The following is a 27019-nucleotide window of genomic DNA, read 5'->3' as shown; positions in this document are numbered from 1 at the left end:
ACACACCGTGGCCAGGCCGATGCCGTGCTGTCGACAGGGCTCACTTTGGAGAGGGCAGTGGTTCGGCAGCGCTGACCTGAAGCTGTGCCATGTGGTTCTGTGTCGGTCCCGCAGCTGAACTGGTTTCATTCGAGCCTGCACGCTGGTGGCACGGACAGTTGGTATTTGCACAACTTAATTGGAAAGAAAACGGTGCAAGTAGGCAGGTAGGTGGTGTCACGGGAACAAGGGGAAAGTCTCTACAAATCCTTTGGAATGTTCTTCAGATGTAATGTTTACCTTGGTATTTTTATGCAGACATTGCTGACACATCTATAGATGAGAGAGATTTAATTGACAGTATAAAATCACGCAACTGTACAGGTTGAGGATTTCAGGGGGTTGCTACTGATACTTAGATTTTTATTCCATGTGCAGTTTGGTGGGGTTTTACTGTAGTAGGTGCATTCTCAGAAAAGAGCCTATGTTTATGTGTTTTGGTTTTTCTGTAGTTTCTCATTTCGTATTGCTATTTCCTCTCAGCATGAAGTAATCTATATTTTTATGTCTGCTGCGAATCTGAGTTGGATGAAATTCCGAAACAGGAATTGATCATTGCGTTCTCATTGACACTGAGGTAAGGTACGTTTCGGGGTACCTCTAGTGAAGGCTCGTGACAGCAGTATGAAGTGGCCAGGCTGCATAGTCTCACTGCCAAGCGAATGCCATTTAAGTAGCAAAGGGCCAGCTCTTGGAAGACTGACCCTAAAACTACACCTGACTCCCCAGGGCAGGGCTGTGCAGCAGGAGGTTTACCCTTGGCACGAGGTGCATCGTGGACAATACGGTGTTCCCTTGGCAATCTCCTGACCTGCTGGCTCTGGAGATTTGTCCTCGCAGCCTGCGCGGTGACCTGGCTGAAGTGTGGTGCTTCCCCCCAGGCAGCACTGTGGCTTCCCCCCAGGCAGCACTGTGGCTTCCCCACAGGTAGCACTGTGGCTTCCCCGCAGGCAGCACTGTGACTCCCCGCAGGCAGCACTGTGGCTTCCCCGCAGGCAGCACTGTGACTTCTCGCGGCTCTCCGCAGGGCAGTCGCAGCGCTGAGCGTGTACTTTCAAACATGCAGATCACACGGCCCTGCGGAGAGCGCACCTCCGCAGAGGTGAGGGACATGAGGAGAGCGGTGCTGGGCGTCAGGCCCACGGCCCTTCTCCAGTGCCGCTCCGCAGCGCGTGGTGACTGCGCTGCGCAGCAGTCCCTGGGGCTGACAACCGGCCTCGCAGGGTCTGGTTCACCTCCCGAACCAGCACCGTGAGGGACATGTGAGGCGCCGCTTTCCTGCTCTCCCCATTCCAGGGTTGGGGTCTCCATTCTTAGCACAGCTTACACTCTGGCTCTGTGGGGCAGCAAGAATACTTGTATTTTTGCCATACTGCACATTTAACGGTGATAAATTGGGATTATTTCTGTGGAATTCACAGTGTTGCGATCTCCGCTGACATTGCACAGAAGACCGGCGAGGTAATTTGACCAGTCATACGAGGACAAGTCCAAAGACACTGAAAAGTAAGCGAACACTTATATTCTTTCACTGTTCGACAAGTATTGCAGTTTATCCCGATACAACCTGCCTTCTCAGCAGGTGGGACGAGAATAGCGTGTGGCAGGTGATGAACTGGGGCTGGAGGGTGGAGGGAAACGCGGCACCAGTTTGGCTGTTAGCACCGGCAGACGAAACATGCTTCGGAGACCGATCTCCTATCTCACCTTTTCCTCCTGCCCATCTTTCTGGGCACACTTACGCTCTCCCAGCAATGCACACCCGCGCTGGCAGGGATATTTGCGGGGCGCGGAAATCCGAGGTACCTTGGAGCATTAGGATCTGCCGGCAGCTCGCATCCCAGAGCGCTGCCGCGCACCGTCGAGTGGCAGCAGCGCTGCCCGATGGCTGCCTTACTCCACCATCAGACTTTTACAACGTGATCCCGGTCCCTCCGCCTGCGAACCGGCCCCCGCAGGTTTCGTGGCGATCGGGCGAGCGCCCTAAAGCCCAGCGCGCCCCCTCGCCCTGCCCAGCGGCGCGTCCCCGGGCCCGTGCGGCTGCGGGTTGCGCCCTCCCTTGCCGGGGGGAGGGCGGCTACTCCAGAGAGTACGGTAGGGCGCGCCCCGCCCCCGCTGCCGGGAGCCGGGCCGGGGCTCGGCGGCCACGTCCCCGCGCCGCGCCGGGCGGCGGGCGATGTCGGCGGCGGGCGGGCGGCGAGCCCCGAGCCCTGACCTCCGGCGCCATGCGGCTCTCCTGCAAGGTGGCGGCGGCGCTGCTGGGCCTCGGCAGCCTGCTGCTGCTCTATCTGCTGGCGGGCGGCAGCGCCGCCGCGCCCCCGCGCCCGCCGCCCGCGCCCTCCGCGCCCGCCCGCCCCGCCGCGCCGCTCGCCCGCCGGCAGCCGCGGCTCAGCCGGAGCCCGCCGCGGAGGGGCCCTGCCGGCGGCAGGCTCGCCAGCGCCAGGTAACGGTGGAGGCTCGGCTGCCGAGCGGCGCCGGGACGCGGGAGCTCGCCCGGCCCACGCGGGACCGGCCGGCGCCCCACGCGCGACCGCCCCCGGTTTCTGCCCGCGGCGGGGAGCCCGTCGGGCCCCTCCTGGTCCGCGCCGGCCGTTGGAGCCCGCTCGCTGTCAGCGTGCCCAGCCCCAAGCGTGCCCGGGGCCTCCCGCCCCGTGGGTCCCCGCTGGCTGGTGCCTCTTTGCCGCCCGGCCCTGCGGGCATCCCCCCTCTCCCGGATCGGGTCCCCCCGCCTCTGCCGGTGGTTAGAAACCCTCCTGCCAACTGCTCTCGCTTTGGGCGTATAAACTTTTCCTTGCGTGTTTCCATGCGGCGCGGGGCTGCCGGAGATGCCGCGGGAGCGGCTGGAGGGCTTCCCTCCGCCCCTGGTCCCCGCGTCCGAGCGGGGCGACACCTCCTGTGCGAGGGCGGCCTCCGAAAGAACCGCTTTTCCGTGAGTTTTGGCCTTGTTTTGAAGGCTGACGTGGGGAATGTGGGACTGGCTGGCGGGAGCCCGTGAGGAGCTGCTGTCAGTCTCGGTCGCTCCGCTTCTGCGGATGGGTCATGAATGCCACGGGGCAAAGGGACGGTGGCCGGCGATTTCTGGGTGGTACCGCTGGGTTCCAAACTGCGGATATTAAGGTCTTGAGCTTTTTGTTTCGAGTGCTTTTTATATGTAAATTAATTTAGCAGAACTTTTCAAAAGCGGTCCAAGTCGTGGTGTGGTGTGTTTCCTCTTTCAGCACCTTACAGGCAAAATATTTTTTAAAAAACTGTAGTTGCTTCAGCAAAAGATTGGGGCAGCGTGCTTTCGGTGGGTGGAGGACTGTTTTCCCCTTTGCATTCCAACCATATTATGGTCAGCGTGACCTCATATATCTAATTAACTTGGTATGTCTTTGTGTCTTTGATTCATGATTTCACAGAGATGTGCTGAATGAAAGGCTATTACCGTTTTTTTTGCGCTCTTATTCCTTAACTTACTAAAGCTGTTCGTTTCTTACGAGCATTGTTACTCTGCTGAATGCAAGAGATGTTTACTGTGGCTGAGAATGGGTCATGGACAGAATTCAAATGCATGTATTTAAGCAGGATTATTTCCACTAGCAACTGTACCTCCCAAAGTCATTTTTCTTTAAGGCATATCTCTGCGATTATCATGGAAATCAAGAAGAACGCTGAAGGAAGGAGCTCAGAAAGTATGAAAACGCCAGAGAGTGTGAACAACTGGTTCATTTCAATGAGCATTTCAGTGAGCATCTTCATGGTCCAAAATTGGACATTATCTGACTTTTCTGTTATTTATTGACTTTGCAAGTACTTCTTACAAGGTCTGCAACACAACAGCAACAACAAGAGAAATGCTGTATTTAAACCATGCCTTTTCTTAAAAAAAATCCTTTGTTGTTTTTTTTTTTTAGGTAAGGTTTGGGTGTTGGTTTTGATTTCCCTCACATGTGCTGGCAGGGCATGATCCTGCACCCTTGGCAGCAGCAGGAGTTTGTATAACTGGGAACCACGGTTCTGTTGGTCCGGTTCTGCCCCTTGCTGAAAGATTCTGAACTGTGTTAGTTACTACTGAAATAAAATCATTTGAGTGGGGTTATCCATGAAACAGAATTTGGGTGGGGGGTGACGTAACGTGGTCCAGGTTGAGCGACGCCTGCCTTCTGGACAGGCACAAACACCCGCCAGCAGTGCCGTTGTGGCAGGAGTCGCATCCACACCTGCTGGTGAAGGGATCGGGTGGTGGGATCTGCTTGGCTTAAAAAGCCTGATCCGAGACAGGCAGCTTGCAGGGGCCTTGAATTCGGCGTGGCAGAAACAGACAGTTTAACTAGTTACCAATTCAGGAGGGGACATTCCTGTTGATTTAACAGGCTTTGCTTATGCACGTGCTTACAGTAGAGCACATCCAATGTGACATGCTCAGTCAGGGTTGTTGCTGCCTATTCATTCCTATAATACAAATAATCATTATTTTAGTTACTCCCTATGAGCAAAGGAAGATTGTTTTTTTATTTCATGTGAGAGATCATAGATGATTTGAGTGATTCCTTCACGATCATGAAAAAGCTGATTATGACTGTAAGATCTTGTGATCCGATTGTGGTGTCTGTGTTTATGCGTAGGCTTCATGATTGATTCAGGTAACCTTAGTGAAGTTTTGTCTATGTGAATGTCAAACGTTGTTTTGATTCCGTTTTGCCAAGCTGATTTGTGTAGTTCGGTCAGAAGGGTGCTGGTTTGGGGCTGAACTCAGAAATAACCAGAGGCATTACCTAGGATGTGTGTTTGCTTGGTAAGAATCGTGTTGCAGCCAAGGCAAGTTGTATTTTAATTGGCATTTTGTAATGCCACTGTCTGTAGTTACAAGATAAATATAGAAAACGTTATTTTTTAAGTTTTAAGAAGTGCAGGTTTCTCCTAACGTAGGTAGTTGTACGTGATAAAAGCTTAACGTGGTGACGTGGCGTTGGCTGGCTGGTACCTAGGAAATGTTGAGAAATATGTTGATGGGTCCTGCTTTTTGCTTTTTTTAGATGAGCATTGCATTTAAGTTTCTGGTTAGCTTCAAAAATGGATTTTTGATGGTGGTTTTACTGCTCCTTCCTCTTGGAAGCAGCAAGTCCTGTGCCTTCAGCAAGATTTTTTTCATATGAAGAATCACAAGATTGTGCCAAACCAGTGCGTGTGCAAAGTATCGAAAAGCAGAAGGGTTATTTTACATTTGAAGGGCAGATGTGACCACACTTTCTATTAAACCAGCGTGGCAAGGCTCAGGAAGTGAACCTTTGCCAGCACATTTAGTTCCCTGGAAGTAACTTTTCCAAAGCAAAACATCTCTTATATGGCAACCTGTCAAGATTCTTTTTCTTTCTTTGCAGCCTGTGTGCACACACAAACAAGTTTGGCTTGAGTTTGGTCACTTATAATAACGTGCTGAGGGCCCAAATACCTCATCCTTGTCTAACAAAGAACCCACTTGATAAAGAAGAAGATACAAACGTCCACTCTGGTTTTGAGTGGTTTTCTCCCTTTGAGCAGTAGAACGAGGTTGAAACTTCAATGATTTTTTGATTGTCAGCAGCTACAGTCAGTTTTATGCAACTGCATTAAAGTGAGAAAGCTATTTAAAAACGTTTAGAGCCTTTCTGAGTTATATTTTAAAGTGTGTGAGAGAATGCGTTTCGTATAACGGAGCCACTGTTGGGACATTGACTCAGTGTCGACTGTCAGGAAAGGAGCCTATTCAGTGAATCACCAGTTTTGATACAATGCCTAAATCCAACCTTGTTTGTGCTGCAAGAGTAAATGAGATCATAATATGAAAAAGGTTTCAAGAACTAACAACTATATTGCGTTTTCTAAGAATCTGCATGCATTGTCTTTCTCTCAGGAATAAATTTGGAGGCTTGAATAGATTAGCAGGCTCTGCAATGAGATGGGAATGCGTTATTTTGAATAGATCTGGATTGATTTAGACAGGTTTTGGGTTAATTATGTTTGAGACACTTTGGCTGTGACTAATAAGAAAATTGCACTTAATCTAAACTTTTAAGACCTAGAAATGTGCGCTATTGTGCTTGAGCACTCAGGCTGCTGCTGCTCTGTCAGTACCCATGCCTGTCAGAAAAAAAACGTGTGCAGTAGTTCAAGTCCCATTGGGCAACTGGATGGGAGTTGGTCTGTACTGTTGGAAGGCCCTTGCTGTAAACATTTTGTCCTGCTATGACTTATCAAGTCTGTCTTCAGCTGTTTCATAGGGATTCTGCAAGTATTTTGCGAAGCTTTCTGCAGTGCTCAGTCTTAGGCAACAGTGCTGAATTTTAAAGCCTAATAATGATGTAACAGCAGGTGAGGGAGAGCAGGAAGCAATTTTCTTTGAGTCGATGGGTAAAATGGGGAAGAGAGCAGTTTGACATGTTATACAAGTCAGATTTACACTATATCGACAAGTTACGTTTGTGTACTGAAATTAGAAGACGGATATCAAGGCAACAGACACCTTGTGTACATAGTTTATTTGTTCTTGTCAAACACGGTAAACTTTAAGGGTTGGGTCACTGTGTTGTTTAGGCGCATTTAAAATGTTTAATTTAGGTTATAAAATCCAATTGTAGACTCTATCCATGAGCAGTAAGTTGCACTATAAATGAACAAATGTGTATATAAACGTTAGGAAGAATTGGCTAATAATAATAATAATAATTGTACTCTGTGTTTTTTAATGTGCTTGGAAGGCTCTTGAGGCAGGTAACTATTGCTGCCGTAACAGCTGTGCCCATTTTACAGGTAGGACAACTGAAGCAGAAAGAATTAACGACTCACCCAAAGCTTTGCTGGGGCTGACTTTCTGAAACAGAGCCAAAAGCGGAGCTCACTTACCCTTCAGTCACCACCTGAGTACTTCTCTATGTCAAAAGCCTGTTAATGTCTGAGGTTGATGACCTAGCAGTAGAGCTTTTCTTGCTTGCCAGCTGGTTTTTTAGTTCTGTGTAACAAATTTTATCCTTTGTACAATTTACCACAGTATTAACGTGCTCCACCCTTTAAAACAAAGAATGCATCCAACAAGTAGCAGCTAAGCATCCTTCATCTATTCCGTTTGTTGTATTGTCTAGTAACATCTGAGCAGGTAGTGTTTCAGAAAACTCTTAACTTCCCAGAATGTGTGTGTCAGCCGCTGGTAACTGCACGATACACAAATACTTGCAGTTAGGGGAGGTGCCGGGTATCGGAGCAGGATTCGGTGTGTGCCTTACAGGAGACCTCAGCTGAAGGAAGGCCTTTCGTTACACAGTAAGTCTGTTCCAACAAGAAGGCTCCTGGAGCCCAGCCTGACATACCCCTCATAGGAAAGAAGTAGCTGCTCCACTGGTACGAGCAAAGTGTGAACCTCCAGTTTCTCTCTTGCCAACACGTGCCTCAGGCCCTCTTATCTTCCGGATAAGCCGGCGTTGCCGTTTATTCTGTGTGAGGCAGAAGCATCCCAGATGCTGTTGGTTCAACTGGAACTGTTTTGGTTTGAAGACGTCGGCCATGTCCTGCAGATCTTTAAGGGATATCCTTTCATCCAGATGTCACTTCTCGCTGTGCTGTGCGTATGTGCATGTATAAACAGAGGAGGGAAGGGGAGTTGTGATGCTCTTCGCTCTCACCTGCTCGTTTGCTTTCCTGGCAGTTTGACTTTGCCTTTACACCTGCCTCTTTTTGAACTTCTGGGTGATAACAGTAATTTTGTAAAGGCTAAGCTAAAACTGCTGTTGAATGCATCCTGCTGTGGCATTCTTTTATCTCACTGCCCAGCTCCCCTTTGTTTTCGCAGTCCTCTTGGTTTCCTCAGGTGCTTGTAGAAAAGATGCAAAATGTTGTGTCCCAACATTCTGCTGGACCTCGTTGCTACTTTCCTCACTAACTCTTACCCTCAGCGTCCTGGACTGCTACTGAGGTAGCTCAAGTACTACCTCGTGCTTCTTTTCTTGGGGATTTTTCTTCCTATGTAGGACATTGCGGGCTCCTGAACCCCTTCAGCCCAGGCCTTCATGACTCATAATTCCTCGTCTCCAAGGCTCAGCCTTCTCCTCTGCGCTCTGGAGCTGGGCGGGTGTCTGTGTTGGCAGGTGGGGTGTCTTGTTCATCCATAGCTCCCATGGGCGTTCTGCCTTCAGCAAGGGTTGCTTTCTGTCTAGTCTGTCGCACGGAAGTGCTTGCCCTTGGATTTTTCCCTGCAAAATAGCTGCATAATGGAGAGTTCACTGTGGCTAACACGTGCAAAGAAAAGCTTAGTGCTTTGGCGTTGAGTTTTGAAATGTTGCAATAAAAGCTGGAGAGTTTAGTCTCTCTCCCAGCGAATTCCGTTGCCACAAGCAATATCAAAGCAGTTCTCATCCTGCATATGGCTTGATTTAGAGACTCAATTAAGAGGAAACATTAAAGAGATAGGGAGAAGGGGGGAAAAGGGGGTCTGTGTGAGCAGCTAATTATTCACTTCAATAATTCAGTGGGTTTTACACTAATAGGTTGGAAAGTAAATACCACTTCAGATAGATGTAGTATTCCATTATTTATGCACTGATGAAATTGGGGTTTAATTAAGACTAAAGCCTAAGACTTTAAACCCTTAATGAAACATGTTGCTTTGTATATTCAGTAAAGTACCACTGGCTGATATTCCTTAACACGGGAGTGGATCACTCTGTAGTATAAAATGAGGCTGTTATGCAGAGCAGCGTTTTAGTGTCTGGAAAAAGATAATGACAGCTTCATTAACTGTCATTTCTCTCTTTATTCAGAACTTTTGTTTCTTGTATTAGCTTTACTGATTAATTGTATGTATGTAATTGTGTGTGCTGAGAGGGGCAGGGATTGATGTCCTCTGTTCAGTGATATGTCAAGAACTGGTGGTGATCTATGATTAGCCTTTTGAACTCTCCTGTAATGATTACGATGCTTGTGATTTAGTTGCTCTGTCAGCACACATCCATCTAATGGAGTATAAATGTGATCCGTGTTGGAATGGGAGTACGATACAGTAGAAGCATTCCTGGAGGATGGGAGTTTACCTCCGTACTGATGGCAGGGGGATGGGACACAAAACCAAAATGCCATACTTTCAGAACTTCTTCAACTCCTCAAAAGAACCATGATTTTTCTGGCTAGCAAGTACCTTCAACGTGCCTTTTACACCCAGATTTCCCTGTCGTCTGGGTGAAATTTATTTAAAGCCCACACAGACGAGTGCTCAGTGAAAACCCCGTAGTTTGGCCCTCGACTGCTTGTGGAATATAGACTGATTCATCCGAGACGTGAATATGTTTGTTTTTAAAAATCTCTATTTTAGCAAAATCTCAGAGATTCCATGGGGTGAAAAGGAGAGCAGTCCTTTGAAACTACGCCAGTACCTCCAGGCCAGGATTAAGGCATGCATTTTTAACAGCAAAATTAATTAACCGTTAGAATAATTTACATATGGATGGTGTGGATTTTTTTAAAGTATGGATGTCTCCTTCCAGTCTAGCCAGAAGTTAGGGGCCTGGTAATGAAATTACTGGGTGTCGTTCTGTAATCTGCATAGTGTTAGGAAGTTGGCTAGGTAGTAATAAATCCATTCTGGCTTCGTAACCTCTAAACGGGGGGGAAAAAAGCTGCTATTTGCACAGAGCAAGTTGTTGTCTGGTTTGAGGTGCTATTGAATTGTTTTCATCTGTGTAGGTAGCGCAGTGATTTATGCAAATCCAGAAACGCAGGAATAACCAGAAAATTCTGAAAATAGCGTATTTCTTTGTGTTGTAATTTTAACAGTCTCGATTCGTACCGTTGACAAACTTGGCACGCCACTTGCATCCTCTGTGGATAGCTGATCAGAAAATAAAACTCCTGATCCCCTGCATAATGAGGGGAAAGAGAAAAACCCTGATGTCTATTAAGGCGGAATTCTCTTTGTGTTTACCTCAGTATTTTTTTATATGCCTATTTATAATTTTTCAGGAAGCCTGGAGAACAGAAACATTCGAAAGAGCCTTCATCTTTGCAATGCATGCATCTGGCAGTTGTGGCATGTGGGGACCGGCTGGAAGAGACGCTAATCATGCTGAAATCAGCGGTTCTCTTTAGCAACAGGAGGCTCTGTTTTCACATTTTTGCTGAGGATTCCCTGAAGCCTGAATTTGAGAAGAAGGTGAGTTTCTTTGTCATTTGGTAAATAAATAAATGAGTTATAAGCCACGAATCTCTGAGCAAAATTACGTTGAAATCAACAAGTAGCAGCTAAGCACTTCGTTACTGCACGCGGTTTATAAATTCCTTATGCATGCGTATTTTTCTCAAAAAAGCTACATAACATGTAGTGTCTGATTCCTCCCCCCATGTCTTTCAGCTAAAGGAATGGCCTGCCTCCTATACAAAGAAGTTTGAGTACAACATTTACCCAATAACCTTCTCCGTAGGAAATGCTCAGGAATGGAAAAAGTTATTCAAACCATGTGCTGCCCAGCGCCTTTTTCTTCCGGTAAGGCACCTGGGTTTCTGAATAGGTCACTTTAGGAAAAGGTTGATTCCACGGAAAGGAAGCTTTGCCAGTGTAAGATTAAAACTGTTTTCAGGCTGAAACATCTGCTTAAAGATATTTTAATCTGTAGGCACTTAAAAAAAAAAGAAGAAACCCAAAATCCAGCCTCACTTTTTCTCCTGCTAACAAAGGGTATGTGTTTCTTATTTGTCTCTAGTCCCATTAGCCTCTCAGACTCTTAAGACTCTGCAAGAGCTCCTTCAGGGTAGATGCTGCATGCCTTCCATAAATAACATTCTTTTCAGCGTGCAGTCATCATGTCCTCTTTACCCACTATCTTCCTTTCCATGTGTTAGCCTTTGGACTGATGCTTTCAGCAATCCCTTGTCCTTGAGTTTTATTTCTTTTTCCAAGACTCTCAGATTTGCCCTTAAGGTAATAATGCCAGCATGCTCCAGGTGTCAGATTTCATGCAAGAGCCCTGTGTATTCCGGGATCTTCAGGTTCACTGAAAATTTGTATTCTTTACTGGATAATACTGTCCAAGTTGGAAAATATTTAAGGTCGCTGGAGAGGAAGAAGGTGTTGGTAACAACTTTGCATATGCAGAAATATCAGAAATTGATGGAACTTTGGCATAATGTGATTTCTGTGAGATTGAGAACATCCATCAAGAATATCTTGTGCATTGCTGTTCTTTGGGGTGACTCCAGTGAAATGACATGCTATTCACATGATCCAGATTTCTTCCTTGTTGTCTTACGAGAAATGGGGGGGGGGACACAAAGAAATCTGTACTTTCTCAGATGGAAACAATCAGGAGACAGCTGCACATCCAGATACGTAAACTATGAATACATATGTGAGAAAGTATGTGCTGTCAGCAGTTCTGTTTATCTGCCAGTTAGGAGTGGACTATCAAATGCACAAAGGCCAGATGGGCTGAAAGTAACTCCAGCTTCAGCAGGGATCCTCACTTCCCTGAGTAAATATTTATATCACCTGGAAAATAATCCCTGAGCATTAGCTTGTTCAATCCAGATTGTTTGTAAGGATGTACTCAAACGGGGCTGTTTTCACTGGGTAAACACAATTCTTTGTCCTTCCTATTTCTGTGGTATTTTTTGTCATTTTGGTAGACTTGTCACAGAAACGGTTTCACTTTCGCTTGTCATCACCCTTCTGATGACAGAAACGGGTTATGTATTCCCGCTGCTTCCTTGAGGCTGGGCAGTGCTTTTTGGGTTCCTTTTTTGTCCCTCACATGTCGCCAAAGTGCTCCAGTAACTTCTTGTAAGGAAGATTAGACTGTTGCAAGTTGTCTCAGCAAAACTAGGAGGCGGCCTGAGCTGTAAATGGTTGTTTCCCTTGGGGCAATTGCAAAATGTTGTGCGTGGTCAGGCTGAGGTTTATGGCTTTGAATAGGAAGGGTTGTCCGAGAGTACTTGCAGCTGGCACTGCGTTGTTATGGATATAGTAAAGAAAACAAGTCGAAGTAAGAGCTGAGGTGGCCAGTGGCCAGTTGGACTTTTGGTACTCAAGTTTGCAGCCTGGCAGAACCTTAGTCTGCTTCGGGGTAATTTCACCCCCCATTATTTTTATCGGGGCTTGATAGCTGGGTTCTGATGTCCCCTTGGAGTGAGCCAACACTAGAAATCCAGCGGGAGCGGATGGTTTCTGGTGTTACTGTTTAGAGAACTATTTTGGCTTGTATTTTAGATAAATGCCAGCAGGATGTCTGTATCCTTTTTTTTTTTTTTTTTTCCTTATCCTTCCCTGTCCTAAGCATTTTCTCCACATGAAATGTGGCTGGATTTAGGGAGGACCCCAGGAGAGCAGTAGTTGAGTTTATCAGCTGTTTAGCCCTCAGTTGTGCAAATTGTCTTCCTCCTGATAATGCTAAGCCCGAGTGGAATGTGAGTCTTTGATTCACAAGTGCCTCCCCTGTCAAAGAAATCTTTCTCCTGCAGCACCAGCAGGCATGTGAAAGTGGACAGGAGGGTATGAAGAATGTGTTAAGGGAAAATTGTGCTAAAAAAAAAAAAAAATCTTTCAATGGTTTTACTCACTGATAAAACTAGAGCTGTGGGATGTGATTCTGCAGCTCATAGTAACAAACTGTTTTGTCCTGGGTAACAGGTTGACATACGTGCTCCCAACTTGCTGAATCTGCTTGGGTTGCTAAAATATTCAGGAAGATCATACTGCATCCTACATTTTGTAGCGACATCCTGCGACGTCTGATCGTATGTTTGCCACTTACATGCAGGGAAAGTAGGTTGAGCCTCCATGTAATCTCGCAAGTCTAAATCTCGTGCTGCAGTCTACTACAATAAAACCATCAATGGGATTTGCAAAGACGGGATAAAGAAGATGTGGATCTTAACGTGAGCACAAAATGAAACTTTAAAAATCAGCTAGGAGGGTAGTGCTCTCAGCAGTCGCAACTGTTTTGTAAGACACCAGGTGAAAAACTGTCTTGTGGTCTCACGGATGTTGCAGCCCGCAGAGCTGGCCTGCGGCTGTCTCTATTGCTGTTTTGGAGCTACCAAAACAGTCAGCTAATGCTTAAGGGATTTTGGGATGATTTTAGTTCTAATAGTAACTAACATTTAGAACCCTTCTCAAAACTTTTAATCTACTTAAGCTTTTAAGGTAGATTAGCAATATCCCTGTATTATAGCTGTCCTCTTGAGTACGCTGAAGTATCCAACCCAGTGGATCGGTGGCCGCACTGGGAATAGGTGCCAGGACCTTATCTAGACAAAAGTCTCCATCTCTTTTGTAACTTGAGTTAATTGCTTACTACAATTAAGCCTAGTAAATCAACTTCGTGGTACTGCTCCATTAGCATGAAGATTTGTGATTTGTCCCTAATTTTGGATAAAGCTCTGATAAACTGCGATGCTAGCTGTTGCAAACCATTAGGTAGCACAGCTTCACAGTACACCAATATGTGTTTACACAGTAGCTTGTTATTACTTTGCCAACCTCGCTAGCACAGGGAGAATCTATGGAAACAGAAGTTGTGAAATCAAATTACAGATAATTGAGTATTTAAGTGAAGTGTCAGGCTAAATATAGCCAGTTCTGTGCAGAACTTTTTGACAGATTTACTAAGAATACTCTATAGCTGCAAAAAAATCACACTTCTTTTAAGCTGTAAGCGCCTGTAGAGCGAGGAGGAAGACAAGCACAGTCAAGCCATGTTCCGGACCGTTCATTTCAAAACTCACAGTCTGTCAGGTGTGTCTACACGGTTTGGGCTGGCAGCGTGACCTCAGACTGCCAGGCACAGTCTGACGTTGCTTATGCTCCAGGTCAGCTGCGTGTCATTGCCGACCTGCAGTCCTGTCCCGCCGGTTAGCCCGCCTGGCAGGCTCGGCGTCTGGGTCAGGCAGAGCAAGCTGGAGCAAGGTCTCCTGTACCACAGGTTGCCTTGTGGTACTCAGCTGCTTTTGGCATTCAGCATCAGCAGAGTCAAAAATGCATCGTCCCCTCTTGGGTGCTTTTGAAGCTAAATATTGTTTTAAGGGCTGTGTAAGCCTAAATTATATATTTTTTAAAACTATTTAGTTTAGAAGCAGTGTTTGGGAGCAGAGCTACCTGAAAGCTATGGGACATTGGGGATGCCAGAGTTGTTGAAGTGAAGTTCATCCGCAGTGTAACTCCATTGAAATCCCAGGAGCTGTGCAAGGAACTCTTAGAGCTGCAGTTTCTGAAGTGAAACGGCCCTACCCAAGGTGAAGTTAAACGCACAGCCAGAAGGGGATGTCACCAATTCAAACTGCCATTTGCAGGTTTTAAATAAGTCTTAACATTCCGCGTGTGACAGAGAAAGGTGTGAAGGGCTGAAAGGAAGTAGCCCAGCTTTTCTGTTAGCCTGTTGGGTGTCCCTGCAGGGCAATACCTCGGACACAGGAGGGGGAAGGATCTTTTGGCAAACCAGAAGGGAGAACAGGTGAATCCTGAGGGGAGGACTACAGGCAGAAAGCGTGGGGTCAAATGCTGGTAGGCACCCGCTTCACAAAGAACTGAAATACCTGCTTGAATCCATTTATATAGGAAAATTATTACAGCCCATTGACTTCCACAGACTTAAATTTATGTGTATATGTAAGGTTGCTGAAAGAACAGATTTCTGCTGGAAGAAGCAGTGCCCAGGCTGTCACTGAGGCTTGGGAGCAGTTAAACTTCCCCCTTAACCCTCTGCTGGAAAATGCCTCAACTCGTCTCTCTACCCTTAGAAGAAAATCATACGTGGTGTATGCGGTGTGCAGCGGATCCCTCAGGCAAAGCCTAATATCCTCTGCTGTCTTTGTAGTCATGTGTTATCTCCTGCCTCAGACTAAATTTTGATTTTATATGACTTCATATAGCAGGTCCCTATGAGTTAGGGCTTCTAGTGCTACAGGATAATACACAATATCCAAGATATCCTTAAGCTGAAAAACGCTTTCTTCTTTTCAGCTGTCTGTCTTCCATTGATTTAAAGGGGTGGCTTTTTTTCTTGGGTTTTTTTAGTACTGGACTTCAGGATACTTAAAGTTCGCAAATGCTTAACCTCTGAGCTCTTAGTGTGTCATTGAACTACTTGTGTCTCTCATTTATGGATACCTCCACATGCTATTTTGTTTTTTTCATGGAAAAAATGGTACATTGCTATAACCTTCCATCCAGCAGAGGGATCTGGATTGTATTGGACTTGTTTACTTGGAGTTTCTTGTAAGCATAACTTTTGTTTAACGTGTAGAGACGCTTGCCTTCTCCTGCTTGTCCTGCTTTGTGGGAAGAACATGTAGTTATCATGTCAGAAATAACATCAGGGATTTGTTAAACGTGGCTAAATGTCAGTCTGGATTCTGAATTGTTCAGTCAGGTGAAAAATCTCATTTAAGCCCGTACTCACAGATTTGGCAACTTAGAGGCTGCCTGTTGAGCATGCTTAAAGGTAGTTTTTCCCCCTGCTTGTTCAAAATCTTAATGTTGTTCACTATTTCACAGATAATCTTCAGTTACAATTGGTTTCAATTTATGTAAAATTCTGTTTCTTTAATGAATTTATTGTTACCTGCATGAATAGGAGAGTTTGTCATTAGTATCATTGCAATTGGATGAGAGAGCGATTGTTCTGTTCCACGGCATGGTGAAAGTCAATAGCCTTTTGGATTTGCTTTTCAAAGCAAGAGAGAGAGAGAAATAGGGCTTTTGAATGAGACCAAAGTAAGAAAATTTCAGTCCTTCAGGAATTTTTGGACAGTTTTAGCAGATAATGAAGAAGAGCAGCAAAAATGCAGTTGGAACTGCTGTCCACCTTCAGCTAGTGGTATTTATTACTTAACACACGGCCTTGCAAATAGCTGGTGCAAACATCAAGGGAGTTTTCTTGGACTGTTGAAGCACTATACAATCTGCCCTACTAAAATTAATGAATGAGCATGTGAGGATTTGGATAGCCACAAGGGGGAACATTGTCAACAAGAACAGATTAAATATCCTGGCTCTGATTTACAGTTTACACCCTTCTGACCTGACGAACTTTGCTGTGGTTATTCCTGTAGAGAGGCCGATAACAGAGATCAGAATCTTTCTGTTTCCCAAGCAACTTTTGTTCTTCAGGAGGTTGCTTATACACTTTTGTGATCAGTAGGGTTTTCTTAATTACTGTGAAACATTTGTATATATTAGTACTGAACGTAAGTCTCCGAGGAGCACAAGGTTGTCACAGGAAAACCAATCATTAGAAAGACATAGGGAAACACGAGACCAAATGGAGATGACAAGTGTTCTGCTGTACTGGCTGACCCTTTCTGTCTGTGGAGGAAGCCGTATGTTTCACCACTTACAGATCTTGAAAAGAACCAGCAAAGCTATGTAAATATATATTCCTTGTATTTTATTCCTCAGCTGATATGAAATAGTCCTTGCAGGCATTTTTGAGAGCTCAGTGGATTACTGTTTTCATATGGAGGTTAGAATCTGGCTTCTGTGGGCTGGTAGCTGTTTTGCTGTGCAGTTAAAAAAAAACAAAAACCAATAAACAAACAACAAGCCGATAACCTGATAACCATTGTTCCTATGTGTAATTGCATTTTGCTGATAAATCAATAACCTCTTTCGAGTTATCAGTTTAAAATAAAAGTACCTTTTGCCAATAATCTTCCTTTCCGTTATCTATTTGATTTCTTTTTCATCTCTTCCTCTCCTTGCTCTGCAAACCCAAAAGGTCATTTTGAAGGACGTGGATTCTCTCCTTTACGTGGACACTGACGTTCTCTTCCTGAGGCCCATCGATGACATCTGGCACGTCCTGAAAGAGTTCAACTCCACCCAGCTCGCTGCTATGGCCCCAGAACACGAAATACCAAAGATTGGCTGGTACAGTCGATTCGCGCGTCACCCTTATTACGGGACAACTGGAGTCAATTCTGGAGTGATGCTAATGAATTTGACACGGATACGCAGCACTCAGTTCAAGGTGAGAAGAAATACAGCTGTTGCAGGAACTAATGCTTTATGTATGTCTCATGTCTGGTAAAACAGTATATAAAATTATATAAAGCTTGTAACACAAAGAATCTGAAAAATACAGACTATATATAATTGGATACTAAAAGTGAAAATTATTGTTAAAACAAGTGAAACTTCCTGGAGTGGCTGGAGCACTGAGAACTCGCTGATGAAGCAGGCTGTTAGCAGTATAAAAATGGCTGCTTCAACATTTCATTTTCCCTTGAAAGATACATGAAAGAATAAATACAGGATCTTCAGTGCAGTCACTGTATTGTTTTTAGAATTTGGAAGCTTGACGTAAATATCTAGAGGAACTGGTGATTTTTTGCATCTGCTGTAAATAGAATTTTGTGTCTTGCTGCAGAGCAAGTGACTCCATGGATGGGTATAAATGAGAAGGGAACATTTTCACTGACATCCGACATCTCCCCTTGTTTGTGAAGGGCCTGACTTGTGAAAACTCTGTTTCATTGAGCGTGTATTCTCTGATCTCTTTAAAAATTTATTTACCCCAAGTGGTCTTGTTCCTCAGTGGCCAGGGGGTTCCTATACTGTTACAGGAACAGCTTGAGTGAAAAAAGCCCTTGCTCTTAATATCGTAATCCCCAGGGAAGGTAATTTTTAGTCTGCATTTTTTCCTCACTTTCATACCTCAGTTTTCACCTTGTCCCTGCATTTTTCCGCTTTTCCACTTTTTCTCCCTCCTGTTGCTCAGAATAGGAAGATTGTGAATAGCAGGAGCTGACATCAGAGCTAGCCCCGGGAGACCTTGCTTTCCTGTTTAGATAAACAGGAGCTCAGTCCGCTCTGCGGTCCAGGTCTGACGCTTCCTGGCAGCTCTTCATTTTTCACCCAGCTCTCTGACAGGGCTAAGCAGCCTCACCGATACGTGGGTGCCGCACTCTGAGTCATCGATCCCGTCACTGTTCCAGGATTAACCCACTGCTTCTGTTTTCCTGCCCTGCAGAACAGCATGATGCCGAGTGGTCTGACTTGGGAGGAAATGTTATACCCACTATACCAAAAGTACAAAAATTACATTACGTGGGGAGACCAGGATTTACTAAATATAATTTTTTACTTTAACCCAGGTAAGTAATGATTCTTGGAGTCGTGATTACCCGTGCTAAGAAAATTTCTTGAACTTGAAAAATTAAAAGTGCTGTTTGTTACTTATAATGTGCATAATGTCCTCTGGCATGAAGTTAATGTGCAAGTGCACCTAAGATTTAGGAAGTATGGAAATCCTTCTGAAAGGGTGCAAGTAGTGGGACTTGGACTTGGTTGCATTGAGTATGTACATCTGTTTTCTGGAGATTCTGAGAAAATAAGGACGTATAAATGCAGGGATGAAGTCCAAGTTGTATGTGTGCTTAAGAGCATCACTGGACCGGCGCCTAGCTGAAAAAACTGTTTTTGTTTCAGATGTTTATCTGAATGTGAAATTGCCAAACTTTCTCCAAAGCTATGCTGTGTTTTCCTGCAATTCAGCTGAATTCCATATTTATGCAAACGAGTAACAAAGCTAATATAAACAGAAAATGGACACAGCCATTGGAGTATTTCATCTAAAACCGTTGCCCTCCCTCCTTCTGCTCCTTCACTAAAAGGTACTTTTTGAGAAAGGGGCTTCCAGCCTCAGCAGGCACCAGGACAGCGCCATCTGTATTCTGCTGCTTAGGTTTGTGCATTTTCTACTCTGCCCTGTGACTATGAAGAGCTACGGAGGGCTCCAGGTCTCTCCAGTCCTTGTTCTCGGAGGACAGGTGACGTAACCCACCTGTCCCAGTGTGGGCCAGCGTGACCAGTGTGTGTGTACTTGTCAGCCCAGCAAAACGCCGTATTTGATTCCTGCCTGTCACTCTAGGACTATGCCTCCATAAACAGGTTGTGACCTTTTTGGTTTGTCCTTCGTTTCCTCTTGGACTGGAGTTGTCTTCTCATGAGTGTGTATTTCCAAGGAACTGGCAAGCTCAGGCATCTTTACTTTGAAAGGGTGTGACTTTTTCTACAAGCGCTGAGGCAGTTTCTGGAAATTCAGCCAGTACATATTTTGCACTAATCACACGGAAATCACTTCAGGCGCTCCCAAAACCAGTAACATCTGAGAAGTGCAAGGTTTTCAAAATTGTGGCATCCCAGAGAAGCCGAGAACCTTACTTCATGCTTCTGAATGGCTGCTGAGTCTCCATTCTTACTTACTTTTCCTTGTTTTCTGTGTGACTTTGTATTCCCTCAAGTGATCTTAAGGACAGAGTAAGTTGGATTTATCTTTATTTATTCTGTTGCCTTTTCTCTAAGGAGTTGTAGGGTAGGTAATTGGTTATACCCAAATCCAGGCAAATAAAAGGAGAGAGCAAAAGCAAAGCAATAAGCTAACATCTGTTTACTGCAGACAGATGTCAAACTCGAGCGTTCCCGGTACAGCATGTGTGATCCTCAATCCTAGGGAAAAAATGAAGTGAAAGAAATCTTCATTATGAAGTCACAAATTGCTCTCCAATAAAGAAAGTAATGTTATGGGAATAGGGCCTGCTGGAGGAAGAAAAGAAGCAAGATTAGTCGTGAAGTCGAACTCAAGCTGCTGACTTAAGCATGGAGAAAAAAACCCCAAAGATTGCAAAAATACTTTAATTCTGTGACGAGAGCGTTCGCTATCAAATGCACATATTGAGACCCTTCTCTGCACCATGGTCTGTCTTTTCCTTGTAACTGGTAAATAATTTTTTATGAATTACGTAACATCAGACTGCACAAGGAAAGAAAACAAAAGAACTGGATACAATTAAACCAGAAAACTAGACTTCCCTGAGGTTTTAAACTGCTGGGTTGTTGAGACTGGCCTGGGAAGGAGTCGGTCAAGACTGCTGCAGGTGGCTTTCGGTAGGTGCAGTGCGTTGGCTTCAAAACACACGGATCGGTGTTACCTGGGGCCTGAAGAGCTGCACCCTTTTTCCCACCTCCGGAGGCTGTTTGGGTGATCAGTGGGTCTGAAGGCTCGCAGAGCAGCTAGAGTTGGAGTCCAGCTCTGACAGCAAACAATCCACAAAAGCGTCGCAGGGAGGAGAAGATCAAGGATACTCAAGTGACATGTACAAAAGCTAGTAAGCACCTGATGACATCTTCTCCCCACAGTGACCTGCTGATGAGCTGTACTTGCAAACTTCTGTTCAGGGTCCTGCTAGAGAGGCCTTAAGGGAAGAAGTGTTTCAGAAAATTTTTTCTCCTGCTTCTTCAAGAACCACCCAGGACCAGCTGCAGCCTTCCTGGGCAGCTGGGAAAGGCCAAGTGAAGAATTCAGTCTTCAGCGATTCTGACACGACCTGCCAGCATAGTGCAGTGATTCATTGTGCTCCGTTTCTGAAGCAGAAAGGTCACAGGGACTGGCATGATTTATTATAACCAGATTGTAAATACTGTGGGTACATAGAGGAAGGGTTGTTTTGTTTTTGTTTGTTTTGTTTTTTTAAAAAAAAAATCAGTAGGAGAAAGGGTTATAAGCCCTTTTGAGAAATTAGGCTCACCTTTAAATAACCTAGACTTGTGGAATTAATGGGTGACAGCTTCTAGAAGGACCGTGGATAAAATCCACTACCTGTAACGCTCTGCTGTATCTCAGTGTAACAGTCATAGCTTCAGTGAAAGCTTCAGCAGCAAACATTCCAAGCTTTCCCATGCTGTCCCCAGAGGGATTCAGGATTGTGCAAAACCCTCGCTGCTGCGTGTGCTTCCCTAGTAATTTCTGTAACTCCAGAAACTTCTTGCCAGGGCAGAGGAGCCTGGCTAGTGCCACCTGGTGCATACTCTGCGTTGGGTTCTGTCACTTTTAAGCTTTGTAAAATGCTCCCTTGCTTTATGTTTGCACCCAGTCTTGTGCTGCCCTCTCTTTCTGTTAGTTCAGGTCTGTCAGTGCCGAGATCTGTATAGTCATCCCCTGAGGAAAGGAAGCTTCTGTGTCTAGCTGCTGCTTGGGATATTTGCAGAAGGAGTAACTGAAATCTTCCTGATGGTCAGCCCCAGCTTTTTCACAGAAACATGGTTTTGTTTGTTGTAACTCTTGCTTGACGTTTCTTTTTTCTTTTTCCCCCCACCCCCCATCTCCCCTGACCGACGCTGGCAGAGTGTCTCTATGTGTTTCCATGTCAGTGGAACTATCGGCCCGATCACTGCATGTACGGAAGCAACTGCAAAGGTGCAGAAGAAGAAGGTGTCTCTATCCTGCATGGAAACAGAGGTGTCTACCATGATGACAAACAGCCGACCTTCAAGGCAGTCTATGAAGTGATACGTGATGTAAGTCGTCTACCTTGGCAGAGGTAGTCCTTGTCTTCCAGTGCAGATTGCTGCCTGACCCAGCTCGCTGGGGTTGCTGCTCCAGCCGGCCAGGCTGAGCGCAGTTGTGCCTGTGCACACCCACCAGGCACGGGGTAACGAGGTTGCTTCGGCCTCTCTGGACTTGCTGTGTGCGTGTATTTAAGGTTGTTTAAATGATCCGCCTTCCTATTATAGTAAACTTCTGATCAGAAATGCTGATAAATTGCTTTTTGACAATACTGGAGATTGAAAAAGAAGTGTTTGAATGGAGTTCTTCCCGCTGGTACTGCAGCGCTGGGGGTCTGTAAATACCCGATGAAAGCTTGTCTTCTCTGAGTGCCTAGAGCCTCTGGGCACAGGGGAGGCAGAAGCTTGCATGCAGACACAGGTCCAGATTTCCACTCTGAATGTTGCACGTGTACAGCTCCACTCTCTGAAATACCTGTTCCGTTACAGTATCCCTATGCTGGGAAACCTCCTTTAAATACAGACTCTAGAAGCGCCGTTTCTGGGAAGCTGGCTGTTTCAGGTAATAGCCCCAGACAAACTTTTCTGAGAGCAAGTGCTCTTGAGCAGACCAGTGTTTGAAGTCGATAGGCTTTGCTGACGCTCTGGGAAGGTGAGGGACAAGTCATCGCCTTCCTATAATCCGTTTTATCTCACAGAAACTTCTAAAATGCCGTTTTGTAACTAGTGGAAACTAACAATTTTTTTTTTCTTTCCTTTAGTTCCCATTTGAAGACAATCTCTTCCAGTCTTTGTACTACCCTCTGCAGTCTAAGTTTCTGGATACAGTGCACACTTTATGTGGGAGAATTCCACAAGTATTTTTGAAGCAAATTGAGAAAACTATGAAGAAGGTATATGAAAATCGTGTGATTGTCTACTTGGGGGCCAACCGCAGATACTAAATGTACCTGTATTCTTACGCAGAGTTTTGTTAATTCTTGCACCACATCTCACGAAGCGTATGACTGAAGAGTGTGAACTACTTTACTGAAACTCAGAATTAAAAATTTCCTTATCCAGTTTCCTAATAACCCCATAAATTACAAAAACAGGAGGTCCTAGGAGTCTACCTAAACTGTCCTTTCTTAGGCCTTTTGTCCTCTTCCTACATTTACTCTCGGTTGCAATGGGCAGAGGTGATGATTCTCACTTTTATTTGACGAGATCAGTTTGGTTGGTTGTTTTGGTACGGCTGTGTTCACTGTAACTTTTTTTTGAAGTTGTGCAAGAGCTTGTGCTGATCTTGGGCTTGACAAAGAAGTTATCATTTGAGCTATGTAACGTAGGGAATATAACTCTAGAAATGATAGGGCAAGTATTCTTAACTGCCATGAGAATGCTGAATTACAGAAAAGATCACTCTTGTGATAGGATGAGTTTAAATTTACTACAGTGAAGGGAAAGTATTTGCTTAAAATTGCACTTCTGTCTGAAGGTATATTACCTGCTATTCTTCACTTGTAGGACCTAAGGTTTCTCCTACTTAAAAAGATCAGGGGAATAGAAGTGCCTATTTGCTTTGTATTTTGCAGCACTTTTTCTGTAGTGATTGTCATTCTTCCCTTCTGCTCTTCAGCAGTTTTGTGAGGGCTTCTCATGAGGGAACTAGAAGGAAAATAATTACAGCATAAATAGAAAACCATGTACAAGAAATGGGAGGGGGATGCGGTGGAAGCTGTGGCACCTGCACAGCTGATGGAGAACAGCAAGAGGATCCTTTCTTGTGTGGGGTGCAGTCACAGTCTTCCCTTCCAGTCTCTTACAGTCTTAAGAATGTGTTCCCTAACCTGATAGTACTAATTACGTTAGACACAGTCCAAGAATATTGTGATTGAAGAGTACAAACCCGGGTGCTATTGCCCTGTTTTCCTCTTTAATGGCTGTTTCCTGCACAGTTGCAATGGCGTGTCCCCGACAGCCGCTCTGCCGTCCCTGTGGGTTGGAGAGACTGCGAATGATGCCTCTGACTCCCCTTTTCTGCTTCGCCAGAAACCTGGGGCGTGGAAATGTATTTCTGCCTGGTGCTTTGTTCCTGGACGTGGAGAGTTTTATGCTAGGATCGTAATGAATAGCCTTGAAGTGAAAGGGGGTACAAGGTGGCTTTGATGTTTATTTAAAATCCTTCGTTTAGTTTAGATTTCGAAAGTATGATGATCATCTTATGATATGCACAGACAAGAGCTTGTTAAAACTTGCAGTGGGTGAAAGGAGCTCGGGATAAGTCACTGGGGAACTGAAAGGACACTTAAAAAGCAGTGATAGGAGAGCAGACTCCCAGAGGGTTGTTTGTGTGTACACATTTCTAAGTGTAAGCCCTGAGGGGTGTCTGTAGGTGAGTGCTTGAAGAAAACAGCAGAGAAAATGATCTTGCTTTTCAAGTCTGTTCAGCAAAAAAAAGTAGCCATTACTTGGAACTACTCACTTTTATATCTAATAGGGAAAGTAGGAGAGGGGTGAGGAGGGTGAGGTACCTGAGGCTTTTCTCTAATGAAAGGAACACTGATAGAGTTGGTATAACCTGTACGTGTAACGTACATTGATTGGAGATAAATAATTTGGGGCGCGTGCAGGAGGGAAAGGGTAAATTTCCTAGGTCAAAAAGTAGGATTTCTGAAGAATTGCAGTTTGGGGTGTTTGTACCCTGTCCAGTCAGGACTGACGCACAGTTTCATAAAAAGACAGACTCCAAGAGAGAGTCCTTGGAGCTTGCCCGTTCCCCTCTGAGGCGGGAAGACGCAGGCCCTGCTGGCGCCTCAGGCTGCCAGATAAACAGCCTGTGCACGGGGTGACATGCTGACAAACTTTTTCCAAACACTAGAGTGTGAAAATGGCTGTGACACATCCGCAAGCATGCTGGGGGGATGCCACAGCATGGCAAACGGCATCGCCACCGAGTTGTCCAAGTAGAGGAGGTGCCAGGAGAGAGGCTTGGCACGCGGGGCATACGCTCTGGGTCCCAGCGATGTCACTGCTGCTCCATGCTCGTGACGAACAGGAGCGGCTGTTGTTTGCTGCAAATTCTGATCAGCCACTCGTGTTATCGTGCAGCCTTTGCCACGTGAGCGTAACTCGACGTGCAAAGGACAGAGGCGGCTCTGCATCGATTTCGGTGGGAAGCCAGGGACCCGGAAAGGCGTTTAAACTTCAGCGTAGACGTTACTGCCGCTCACAACTTGCCTTAGCGTTTTCTGTTTGTACCTGAAGTTTTAGTTAAAAAGAACAGTGCATTTCTAGCTACAGAGAAGAGTTTGAAAACATAACCCAAATGAACCTTGGAGCCTTTGGAGCCAGAGAGCAGTGAAAGGAAAATTCAACGTGCTGTTTTAAAAACTGTAAGGTAACGTACGCCTGCCATACGCCAGGTAAACCTTTTAGGCTAGCGATACCGAGAACTTGTGAAAAATATTAGCTTGCTTTTTGATCTTTATTTTCAAGTATCAGGGTAAAGCTGACTGTAGGTCAAAGGAGGCTAGATGAGGTGCATGCTGGGCGCTCCGAATCCCTCGTTATTTCCAGGGTATCTACAAGCCACAGGAGGTTGCAGAGCAGAAGTCGTGTTGCCCAGACAGTTGCAACTATGGTGCTAAGCCTCTGAAGTTTGGGAGGCTGTGGTTGTGTAAGCTATGATTCAGCAGAACCCTGCAACTATGGGCACATTAAAATGAAGGAATGGAATTCATTATAAAACAAAGGCATTATTGCATATTAAATGATTAGAGATTAAAACAGTGCTTTTTATGTTTACAGGAGGTGCTACATTATGTTTAGAAAGAACTGTGTTATGTTCTCAACAGCTATTAAAATATATGAAGTGTATGCTTTAACATGAAGACTTTTGTTAATGTAATATCAGCTTGCAGGAAGAATGGGGGAGGTTCCCCCCCTGCTGTGCTTTTTCTGAGGAGAAAAAAGCTATAATTTGAGCTCTCCAAAATGTTTTAAAAGAATTATGTAACTTTGATTTTTTTGTTGTTGTTAGAATGATTAATTTATGTTTTTATTACAGCTTCCAAAACCATATTGTATTTTGGTTTTAGCAGTAGTTGATTCTAATATTAATCTTATTTAGAAACCAGTTTTAATTCATTTTGTATTTCATACTTGCGGCTAATTCCTTGTTAATTAGCCTTCATTTATTGTAATAATGGGATATGTAAATACTTAATTAGACTTTACATCCTCATTTCCCCTCCCTTTTATGTATTTTAGTTATTTCCAGTGGTACCATGTAACCAAAACACCTTTGCTAATGTACAGCTTGAGCAGTGTCATTGTAACACAGGGGAGAAACCAAAACGGTTTGATTGAAATGAACAGAAACTCCAGCACAGGGAAGGTGTGGAGGGCAAGGGAAAAGAACCGCCTTTGGCACTGGAAAAGATGCAGCCCAGAGACCTGTGCCCGGGTTATCTGAACGCAAGCCCTGACCCAGCGAGTGTCTGATGCTCCGAATTTTGCCTGTGTAGTCAGAGGGCTTATATGCAATGCATAAAGTTAAGCATGTAACCAAGTCCTTGCTGTATCAGCGCCAAATATTCAGGTTTTAAACTTGCTCTATTGTACTCGAACTCGCCGAAGATGGGTAAATAGGGGCTTTCTGTTACGAGCTGCTGAGCACCTCCTTTTAGCCCAAAGCCGTTTGAGAAAGTGTCAGGCCACCGGTGCGCGTTGTACAACAAAGAGCTGCCGGAGTGGGGAGCGTTCGGTTGTATCGTTTATGTAACGGGAGAGTTTTTCTAGGCTAATTGTCTGCGTGTTCCAGAGTGGGCTTAGATAGCTCTGCTCTCGTTTCGCTTACAGGTGGAAACTGGAAACTGCTCTCCTGTGTGTTTGGGGGGGGTACACAACAAGAGCATATGTGTAAAGAACTCTGTGCCTTTTCTCTAGCATTTCATTGCTTGTATGTTCTTATTTGACAAGTGCACCAATTGTTTATAGCTCCCAAGGAGGCCTAGCAGTGCATTTCTGTGTTGATTAAGATCCTTTGGCTTACAGTACAAATAAATGAAGTTTTAAGCAAGCTCTGTGTTTTAATAGTTTTAAATATGAGATTTTGTGTGTGTGTGTGTGTACTGGGTGTGGTTGAGGTGGAATTTAGTATTACTGATGTTACAGGGTCTGCCTGCACTGAGCGGAGGAAAATGTTATGAATGAATACGACGTTATTCTGACGGTAGTGAGAGAGTGTTACGTTGGATACGTTGCTGAGAGACAAATACATACCTTTAACTTTCCTCAAAGCGCTGGTGTGTCATGCTGTGTTACGCTGACCAGAGAGCAGAACCTGCTCTCAAAGGAAGTTTTACCTTTTACTTTTTACCATTGTTCCGTTAGCTTCTGCTTCTCAGAGGATTTGGTCATTTAGCATTATTTCCCTTCCCTTGTATTTATCTTTTTTTTTGACAGTGTTGTATGGTCACTGCTGCCGTGTCCTTGGTTGTGCCGTGACAGAAGTTTGGGAGCTGTCTGTTCAGCCAAACCAGTTGTCCACCTGGTGATGAAATTGTTTTCTCACTTGCTCAACTGTGTGGTATGTGGGGCTCAGTCACACTGGCTTTGAAGTCAAGAATAAAACTCCCATTGATATTCATGAGAAAAGGTCAGGCCAGCTGTAAAACAGCAGCACTCTGTACAGCGCTGGCCTGGGAGCTGGGTAGT

The 27019-nt window shown here is 45.0% G+C and overlaps 1 protein-coding gene across 1 annotated transcript; it reads left to right on the top strand.

Annotated features, from left to right (window-relative positions):
- Positions 1-2264: 2264 nt before the first annotated feature.
- On the top strand, positions 2265-22263 carry GXYLT2 (glucoside xylosyltransferase 2). Its single transcript, XM_086470279.1, has 7 exons — positions 2265-2482; positions 10006-10195; positions 10394-10525; positions 16752-17003; positions 18006-18129; positions 21159-21331; positions 22081-22263. The coding sequence occupies exons 1-7, from the start codon at positions 2265-2267 to the stop codon at positions 22261-22263; spliced, it is 1272 nt and encodes a 423-aa protein (XP_086326405.1).
- Positions 22264-27019: the final 4756 nt, after the last annotated feature.

The sequence above is a fragment of the Leptosomus discolor genome, chromosome 9, assembly GCF_034619465.1.
Source record: "Leptosomus discolor isolate bLepDis1 chromosome 9, bLepDis1.hap2, whole genome shotgun sequence".
Lineage (NCBI taxonomy): Eukaryota > Metazoa > Chordata > Aves > Leptosomiformes > Leptosomidae > Leptosomus > Leptosomus discolor.
This window is presented reverse-complemented; position numbering and strand designations above follow the sequence as displayed.

Excerpts from the sequence above, each read along its gene's own strand:
- GXYLT2 (XM_086470279.1), top strand. The coding sequence starts at position 2,265 with ATGCGGCTCTCCTGCAAGGTGGCGGCGGCGCTGCTGGGCCTCGGCAGC. Across the intron at positions 10,196-10,393 it reads AGCCTGAATTTGAGAAGAAG|CTAAAGGAATGGCCTGCCTC; the intron begins GTGAGTTTCTTT and ends CATGTCTTTCAG. Across the intron at positions 21,332-22,080 it reads TCTATGAAGTGATACGTGAT|TTCCCATTTGAAGACAATCT; the intron begins GTAAGTCGTCTA and ends TCTTTCCTTTAG.